The 9,872-nt window shown below is 38.3% G+C and overlaps 1 protein-coding gene and 1 pseudogene across 2 annotated transcripts in view; both read left to right on the top strand.

Moving 5' to 3' along the window:
- The window catches only part of Atl3 (atlastin GTPase 3), a 53,621-nt gene extending 48,139 nt beyond the window's left edge, over nt 1-5,482 (top strand). For both annotated transcript variants that reach the window (XM_046445433.2, XM_058579542.1), the window contains exon 13: nt 990-5,482. In XM_046445433.2, coding sequence (XP_046301389.1) covers nt 990-1,076 — 87 coding nt within the window. In that variant the 3' untranslated portion in view covers nt 1,077-5,482. The remainder of the gene's footprint in view (nt 1-989) is intronic.
- On the top strand, nt 5,236-9,451 carry LOC124092695 (phosphatidylinositol N-acetylglucosaminyltransferase subunit P-like; annotated as a pseudogene).
- The last annotated feature ends 421 nt before the right edge of the window (nt 9,452-9,872 follow it).

A 9,872-nucleotide genomic window follows, 5' to 3' on the forward strand; every position in this document is an offset into this window, starting at 1 on the left:
GTGTTTCTGTTATATCTCAGTTTGGGAGAATTTCATAGTGAAACGAAGCATGAGAAACTTACCTTGTTCATTTTTTTATGATGGATTTTATATATTATTTTTCTTTAGAATATTAATGTTCCTAATATTTTGTTTCCTTGCCTAAAATTAGTCTTTGATGCAAAAAGTTTTGAACTTGGATGTATTTGTTCCTCGTGGGACACTTTTAAAATTACATGCTCTTTAAGCACAATTCCAGTGTAATTCTCTTCTATGCCCACTCCCCTGATTAATTTGTTTCATGAAAAATCAAGAGCTTTGAAAAAAATAAGAACTCAACAAAATGTTCTGTTTTGAATCCTATTGGGTTAGAAAATGGCCTCTCCTTCATTTAAAAAATCTTGCAAAAAGCCAGAGCCTTGGGCTGGGGCTGAACCTCATTGGTAGAGCGCCCACCTTGCATGTGTGAGGCACTGGGTTCGATCCTCAGCACCACATAAAGATATTGTGTCCAACTACAACCAAAAAAAAAAAAAGCCAGTGGCTTTTGGCATTGGCATGTTCTCCAATTTTATAGATCTTTTTTATTTTTATTTTTTTATTATAGATGGATACAGTATCTTTATTTATTTTTACTTTTACTTGGTGCTGAGGATCAAACCCAGTGCCTCACACGTGTGAGGCAAGTGCTCTACCACTGAGCCACAATCCTAGCCCCAAATCTTATAGATCTTTGAGCCTGGCTTGTTTCTTTTCCTGAGTAACATGAACAGATCAGTTAGGTCAAGTAGCATATGAAGCCAGGCAAGCCACCCACACTTCCCCAGCTATGGGGGCAGATGCTCCACTGACTCTTGGGAGTTAGCTGCTGCCATAGCCTCCCCTCACCCTGCATTCTCATTTTCCTTCTTTTGGCAGCATACTGATGAGGAAAGTTTATTTCTAAGGACTGTCTTGGGTTCTGTGTTGTATTTCATTAACTTACATATTGAATAAATGGACTTTTGCAGGTTTCTTCTCATATTGGTAATTCTACTCAAGCTGCTGTGAGGGATGCAGTTGTTGGGAGACCACCTATGGATAAAAAAACTCAATAGCATCTTAACAGATCCAGCAGGAGCCCGACCAGTTCCTGGATTCTTGGATCTCTTCATGGCCCTGGATCCAGGTCCAGAGGAAGGGCAGATCGGAAACCATCTGACAAGAGCTGCAACAGGGAACTGCAATAAATGAACTGACCTCTTCTGTGGTTTCAAATTCTTAAACACATTTCCATTTCTGTTGGAAGCATTCCTTTTCTTGCTCTTAGATCCAAGTCCATATCTCTCTTGTTATTCTCTGCTTTGTGCACTTTATAGGCAGTGGGGGAAGCTAAAGAAAAATGTGGAAATGCAGCTTTTAAGTCTTTTATGTGCCACTCTAGTGCCTTTTAAGATTGAATCCATGCTTTTGTGGACACAAAGGGGAAGAGATGGAGGATAACCTCATGAAAATGTGCTATTGTGGGTGAAACTTGTCAATTCTTGCATACCTTACTCATTTGAGACAGTTTCCTTTTTTAAAAAGTTTACAAAACTTGGAGAAGCTTCAGAACTAAAGACTAACTGAAAATGATGCCACTACACTTTTAAAATCTTATTTATAATTTTAAGATTCTGTTTGCCATATGCCATGGGAAAACCATATCATATTTAAATATACATACTTTAGAATATAAGGTCTTTTACTTGATAGCTTGGTAGTTTTGTTGAATCTGCTTTATTTTTTGTTCCTATGGCTTTTAGTACAGAGGTAAACATGCCTGAAAAGCCGGAGTAGCCCATAATAAGAGGAATGAGAATGGATACTTTAATGAAAAAGCTGAGTTTGAATGAACCTGTGAACGTTTGTCAGTCACTTGAACTTGTGCCTTCGTTTTTTTTATAACATATATATGTTATACGTAGCTCTCAAACAAAATTGTCATTTGAGATATTTTGTTTTTGAGTTTTGCATGAGCATAGAACTTTATACTAAGGATTAGAGGAAAGACTACCAAATATTAATGCCTTTAATGTCCTTTTTCAAGTGACTTAACAGTAATTAATAATTGAATTACCTGACTTAAAGTCTTTGCCCAAACTGTTTATTTATATTCTTCTATGCACTAATGTGCTTAATAACGAAGCTAAAATTGTTAATTTCACTTCATGAGTCTTCCTGTATTTACTTTTAGTGTTCATTAGTCTGGTAGCTTTAGAATAACTTTGGCTTAGGAAGGACCAAAGTCCTACCCAAATATAGATAATATCTAGAATTATCTATGAATTTTTTAAAAAATTTACTTTATGAGATGAAAAAGTTTTATCTGTTGGTTGCTTTGTTTTCTTTGATTTATAATGGTGAATTGCAGATTTTAAAACTTGCCTACAAGTATTTATATAAACATTCAGGTATATGAACCTTAATTTTTAAGATAATTTGATTTTTGTTGTGGGAGGGAGGTTGGAGGGCTTAGGCAACACCTGACTGAAAATTTTATATACATGAAGTATGAATGGAAAGGAGAAAAAAGAAAGTATAGCATTCAGTTGCTGTCAGGGAATTTTCTTTTGACAAAACACTTTACCTCTCAAGTATTTTTATAAATCCTGAATTAATTCCAAGTCTTTTACATATTTTCATATTTACATACCATCTTGTCTTGAAGTTCTTGCTATTTTATTCATTTTCTGTTAACATTTTAGAAAAATTTCAGCTTGTTCTAAAAGCTGTTACACTTGCATCTGAGTGATAACCAAGCTTTGACTAATAAATTGAAAGCTCACTTTAGAAATTTTGGTGCATTTTGAGGTGACTTCTCATCTCTCTGAAGGTTCATACTTATAGGCCTTGCTGATAACTAAAATTTTAATAAATTCTATAAGTAAATTTACATCTAAGTAAATTTACAGATTTCAGAATAATTGTCCAAAGTGGTTCTACATTTAAAAGTGACAAAGGATGATGATGCATCTCTTTATTCTAATACAGAAGTATTTTGTTTCTTTTTTAAAAAGTATATGATTTAATAATGTCTTAGGATTTTGTTCCTGTTTAATTCACCATTTCTGTTTTGGTCTTCTACAGGAACAACCTTTACAAGAATTACTCTGAGTTTTTTTCATTGTTTTTAGTTACCTTACTCTGCCTCTGGAAAGTGTTTATGTAAAGTTTTGTGTGACAGTTCTTTGGCCTCTTTTTTTGGCCTCTTTTCTCTTTTAACAGTAAATTGATGATTTTATATCAACCTTTTCATGAATGATGTCTTCTCATTGCTTATAACCAGGTTGAAAATGTCTTTTCCATTTTTTTCCCCCTCCAGTCTTTGCTTTGCTTTGGGCTATTGTGTAAGAGTCAGTGTTCACTGCTCTGTCACTGCTGGTGGACATTCATGCACACATCGTTAATTTGCACTTTCTTAACAATATGTGGAGCACATTTTTATTAAACTGTACGTGGAAATTTTTTTAAAAATTCCATTAAAATAACTCATTTCAGGAGAAATTGCCAATTTTTTTTTTTGTGGGGGGGTGCTAGGGATTGAACTCAAGGGCACTCAACCACTGAGTCCCATCCCCAGCTCTATTTTGTATTTTATTTAGAGACAGAGTCTCACTGAGTTGCTTAGCACCTTGCTATTGCTGAGGCTGGTTTTGAACTTGCAGTCCTCCTGCCTCAGCCTCCCGAGCCGCTGGGATTATAGGCTTGAGCCACCGCACCCGGCATGCCAGTTTTAATACTTCCAATTTGCTTATAGTTAAAATAGTAGAATCGAAGTTTTGAGTCTTTCACTGAGAAATATTTCTAGATAAGTTTGTAGACAGGGCAAACTGTTATACTGTATGGTGATAAAAATCTTCACAGTTGTCACTTTTTTTTTAAAGCAGTATACCAAAAAAATCTGCTTATTCCATGGTGGTTTATGTTTTAACAAAATTGCTTATTGTTTGTTTTATTTATTCTATTTTTTTCCTCTTACTTTGGGCAAAAAAACAAAAACACTGCCTTGTACTTGGAGTACTTTCTCTAGCAAGTCAACACAATGTTTCTAACCTGGCTTATGAAAATGGTGCCTTGGATAGGGTATGTTTGGTTGAGCACAGATATGTATGAGAGTTCTAGAGAAATTAGGTAGGTTGATTTCACCCAGACAAAAACAATAAAATAGCCCTCCCCCAGGATTAAAAAAAAAAAAAAAAGATGAAACATATGTAAGTCTTCTTCATAGAACTGATCTTTTTTTTTTTTTTTTTTCCTTTGTAGAACTATTGGAATGTAGCTCAGGATGATTTGATGTTTCCACTGAAGGTAGCCAACATGGGCTGTGTCATTTCAGTTTACATTTGGATCCAACAAAATTTTAGTCAAGGCATAAGGGCATAATGAAGATAAGCTTCAGTTATTAAAAGTACAAACTATCTGTAATTTTTTTAAATGACATTTAGAAGCCCATTGTAAAAGATTGCACTTGAGCAATTTTCCTCCTGTTATGAAAAGTCTCATTGTAGCTGTATTTTGGGTAGTGGTTCTCATCTACCTTGGAGTGCATTTAAGACTTTGTGATCCTCAGCTTTATACCCAGGGATTGCCTCTGTTGGTCTGGGCTATGTCCATGGAATCTTCACTTTTATAAACATTGTGATTCAGAGACCACAAGGAGACTAACCCAGAGGGTGGAAAGTACCAATAAAGGAAAATTTGGTGTTGTCTGGAGGCAGGTGGACAGCTCTTAACTTGAGGTTCAGGATCAGCGGTCTCCTGTCAGCTACAATCACCAAGGGTTTACTGTGTTCAGAATAATAAGGGTGCCTTAATCCAGAGGATTGTTCTTCAAAATCGTCATAGTGCCTTCTAAGAGAAACGAATGTAACAAGTATCCTATATACTAACAGTATAATTAGGATTTTTTTAAATGTAATTTTGATAACCGTTTTTCTTTTAAAAAGCCAAATTCAGCACTGTGACTCAAATTCCTAAATCACACAGAAAACAAACTACAAATAAAAATAATGAACAAAAAAAGGAGGATGGGATTAAAACAGATAATTAGCAGCTGAAGTACCCCATATCAGGAACTTTCTAAGATCAAGAGGCAGAAGGGTTTTGAAAAACAAAAAATGTTTCTTTGTGAAGGAATTTCATGTGACAAATAAAATTTAAATGTAATGTTTTTAAGATGAAAGGAAGGTTGTAGTGATTCCCAAAGCTTTCTAATTCAGATGGACAAAAGCTATCATGGATGTAAACCTTAAAGGGGTTAAATCTTGAACATATACAAATGTTCCTCAGTTTTGTTTTTCTTTTCTTTAAAAAATGACTTGTTAAAATTACGTTCTGCTAGATCCTTGCCTTTGGATGGCTTCAAATTTTAATATAGTTTTTAAAAAGTGCAATGGAATGAGATTATGCTATTAGTATATTAAAAGCATGTTTCTGTTTTACTCCCAGTCATTTAATGGAATAAAGATCACAGTACCTTGTTGCTTGTTTTTCTTGTTCTGTAGCATGTAAGGACCTGTGAGTGTGAGATTGGCAAAGGGAGTAGAATCTCGGTGGGAGAGATCTGTCGAGGGGTTGTGTGTGGTTCTTGTCAGCCAGCTTTCTCAGTCCCACAGTCATCATGATCTGGTGTTTATTATCATAGTACTGTTGGCACAGCAGCTTAAAAGTGAAGGGAAACTTTATGTACAGTAACGTGGACTTGTGAGAACCTTTGGATATGTAGCACTTTGATTTGGTTGCCCTGTTTGGAGGCAACAGCTTAAATGGTTCCTTTTTGGATATGGGGAGGGTGGGAGGCAAAGCTCTGCTGAAAGGTTTCCCTTCTGGCTGATTCATTTGGCTGATGAATGCTTTTTCCCTAAGGAGTATTTCCGTTTTGAGTTGTTAATCAATAGAGTCCCTCATGTCACCACAGAATCTGTTCCTAGTGTGTAAAGAAGCATCTGGAACATTCAAGCCTCCCCTTAAATGCATCTTACCTGCTTTTGCTCTCTCCTCACCCTCTCCCTTTTCCCTCCTTTGTCTTGGCCTTCCTCTCTACCCTGCCCCAAGGAATGTTTCTTGCCTGCACATCAATTTAGCCTTGAGCTGTTTTCCCCTTGCTCAGTTACTCATTCAGACTAAGAACAGTGGATTCTTGAATCCATCCTCTTTAGGACATAAGCGTGGAGAAGACAGCAAACACTTAAAAACTAGTATTTCCCTTTTCAGAAGAATGGGGCTCCCTAGCTGAGCTATGTTGAAGCTTTAGGGTCAGATATTGGTTCTATTCTGTTCACTTCCCTTGGTGTAGGGGTATTAAGGTTTAAAAATGTTCCCCAAATTTCATATTTTGGAAACTGAATCCCCGAAGTCAGATGTTAATGGTATTTGAAATGTGGAAGCTTTGGGAGGTGACTGGGCAGAAGCTCCATGAATGGATCAGCCCCTTCATGGATTAATGGGTTCTTTAGATTCTTGCTGTCTCTTGCCATGTAATGTCCTTACCATGTTATGATGCAGTATAAGTCCATTGCCAGATGCCAAGCAGAAGCTGGTATTATGGTCTTGGACTTATGAGTCTCCAGAACTGTAGGCCAAATAAACTTTTCCTGCATAAATTATCCATTCTCAGGTATCTATTATAAGCAATACAAAACAGATTAAAGTGGATAGTCTCGCTAGTGATGGTGATAGCATCAAGTAGCAGTTTCTCACTAAGATCTGGGGCCTTCTTACAGAGCTCCTTTTTTTTTTTAATATTTAGTTGTAGATGGATACAATACCTTTATTTTTATGTGGTGTTGAGGATTGAACCCAGTGCCTCACACGTGCCAGGCAAGCGCTCTACCAATGAGCCACAACCCCGGCCCAAGAGTTCCTCTTTTAAGCTGTAAAAAAAGTAAAAATTTATAGCCCCAAGCTGCACTCCCAGCCTTTTGTCTTTATTTGCTTTTGTCTGGCACAGCAATAGGACAAAGGGTAAGGGAGGTAACATTTAGACCCTTCTGGAAGCAGAGGGTGAGGAGAGGCAGAGTCTGTTTGGTTTCCTTAAGACAGAACTTCTCGGGCTGGGGATGTAGCTTGGAGGTACAGCACTTGCCTTGCATGCATGAGGCCCTGGGGCCCATCCCCAGCACTTGCAAAAGCAACAACAAAAGGGCACTGTTAGGTCGGTGGTGGCGACTTAAGAGGCGAATTAGAATAAAGCAGCTGCGGGAAAGGAACATCAATCAGGCGCCCTCGGAAACGCCTGTCAATCAGCAGGACCCCCTGGCCAATCCTGGAGTTCAGCCAACTCCCCTGACCAACTCCAAAGGGACAAGGGGCCCTAAAAACACCTTTTCCTGTCCCAAGCCCTTCCCTTCCTGCTGTAAGCCCCATAAAAGTCCAGTCCTGTCAAGCTTCTGCGCGGTTTCTCCTCAGACCCTTCTCCTGTCCACTCTGTGGGTCTGATAGAGTTCCGCCCTGGAATGATGTCTCAATAAAGCCTCATTCGGCGGCCCTTTTAAATCTGCCTCCTTTGGTCACTGCCGCCTGGGCTGATCTGACAGTCACTAGCTCAATGTGCTCAGCAATGGGTTGGTTGAGTAATAATATACATAAAACTAACATTTATTTATATTACCTCTGACTCTTCTTCCCAGGAAGCTGGTGAATATCATGTGATGATGAGCATGTGACTCTTCTCATGTTAATAATAGCCTGTGTGTCCCAATCAAGGATTTTCCAAGAATTTTCCACATGCCAGTCATCAGGCTCAGCACTTTATAAGCATCATTTCACGTGTGGCTCTCCCTTTGGGGAATGTATTCTTATGTGTTATCTAATATCACCCCATTTTACAGATTAGCAAACAGACTAAGAGGGAACTCTGCCTTGGGCCCTACAATCACCAAGGGTCAGGGGCAGGATTTGTCCCAAGCATCCTGACTCCAAGGCTCAGTGCTGGCATGCAATGGCAGGAGTAGAGAGACAAAAGAAGCTGGCTCTACTTTTAGGGAGTCAGAATTCAGTGCAGAGGAAAGGCCTGTGTGTGGCTGTTCATCTTTTCAATCACTCGTTTACCTGCTGTTGTGTCAGGTTCTGTGGAGGGTAATGGTATCCTATGGCTTAAGACCCAGTGAGTGGGGGTATTGCTATGTTGCTCAGGGTGGCCCCAGACTCCCGGGATTAAGTGGTCTTCCTGCCTCAGCCTCCTAGCAGCAGGGACTACAGGTGTGTGCCACATCTGATTCCTTTCTTGTCTTTCAGTAGCTTTACATTTAATACAGTTTTATAGGAAGGAGCAAAACTCCACCTCCACCCTCAGGGTCCTGGCTGGACTTGAGAATAAAACTGACACAAGATAGGATAGCGGGGGAAAAGCATACAAAATGTCTTTAATACAGTTTTCTGTGGCACAGGAGATTTCATAAAGAAATGAAGACCCCCAAAGCAGAGTCAGTTCCTTACACACTGACTCAGACAAAGAAGCACCTAAATTAAGTGGGGAGACTTAAAATATAAAAGCGTTATTATCATCATCATTAGTTGCTTTTTTTTTTTTTTTCAGTGCTGGGGATCAAATCCAGGGTATTGCTCTATGGCTGAGCCCATCCTCAGCCCTGAAGTCTTATTTTACAAGGTCTATACAGAATTCTTTTCCATTTGAATTCTCTTTCTTTCTTGAGGAAAGGTGTTGCTCTTCCTTCTAGTACAGGGAGAATGCTTTGACGTAGGAATTTCATCTCCTTGCTCCCTTCCTTTCTCCCTTCCTCTCTTCTTTTCTTCCTTGCTGTGCTGGCAATTGAACCCACAGGCTCTCTACTGCTGAGCTACTACACCAGCCCTTTCTATTTTGAGATGTGGTCTCACTAAGTTGCTGAAGCTGGCTTCCAACCTGATCCTCCTGCCTGAGCCTCCAGGGTCTCTGGAGGTATGTGCCACTGTGCCCTGCTCATCTGCTTCTAAGAAACTTAAAAGACCTTGGAGTTGGTCTCTTCCTCCCCAACTGTAACTCCCTAGCCAATGCTTATGCAGAGAAGTGGGCTCTGAGATTGTCCAAAGCCCCAGGAAAAATGGTGGAAAATTCACTGTTGCCATGCAATTTATGGCTTTGTTCTTTTCTTAAGCTCCCAGTTTGGCCTCTTGCTTTATCTTATGTGGGCTCCTATTCCTGAATCTTGGCTAAACTCTTTAGGCTCAATCTAGTTGCCTCAAAAATAGCGGGCGGTCGAATTATCTCTCTATCTTCTTATTACTATAGTAACTGATTATGTACTCTTATTTGGAATTAACAGGATAAGTACTTCTCCACTCAACTCCATTCATACAATCACAGATTACTATGCTAAAAAATCAACAGCTGAAGAAGTACCAAGAAGGGGCCATCCTAGCATTAAGAGATATTCCTAAGAGAGAAGTAAATCAAATGTACTTTCTTGCAGGCAAGGAACATTATACAAAAACTGAATTGTGTCAAGCATGATGTTTTTGACAATGATTCTGACCATAGTTATATTGATATCTTATTATTAATATTGAAATGTAAAAAAGGAAGTTTTCCTTCTCTTAGGCAAATTTTATATATATATATATATATATATATATATATATATATATATATATATATATATATATATATTTAGTTGTAGATGGACAAGTTTATTTCATTAATTTATTTATATGTGGTGCTGAGGATCAAACCCAGCGCCTCACCTGTGCTAGGCAAGCGCTCTACCACTGAGCCACAACCCCCAGCCCAGGTAAATTTTAATTAATATTGTAAATGTTTTCAAATATTCATTAATAATAGATTAAATAAAATATTATTCCCCCCCCCCAAAAAAAAGAGGTTAGAATGATCTTCTTGCACCTGTTGTTTTAAGTGCCTTTAAGTTAAAATAGAG

Source organism: Marmota monax, unplaced genomic scaffold (assembly GCF_021218885.2).
Source record: "Marmota monax isolate L192 unplaced genomic scaffold, Marmota_monax_Labrador192_F-V1.1 WCK01_AAM20220418_F8-fsc00038, whole genome shotgun sequence".
NCBI lineage: Eukaryota > Metazoa > Chordata > Mammalia > Rodentia > Sciuridae > Marmota > Marmota monax.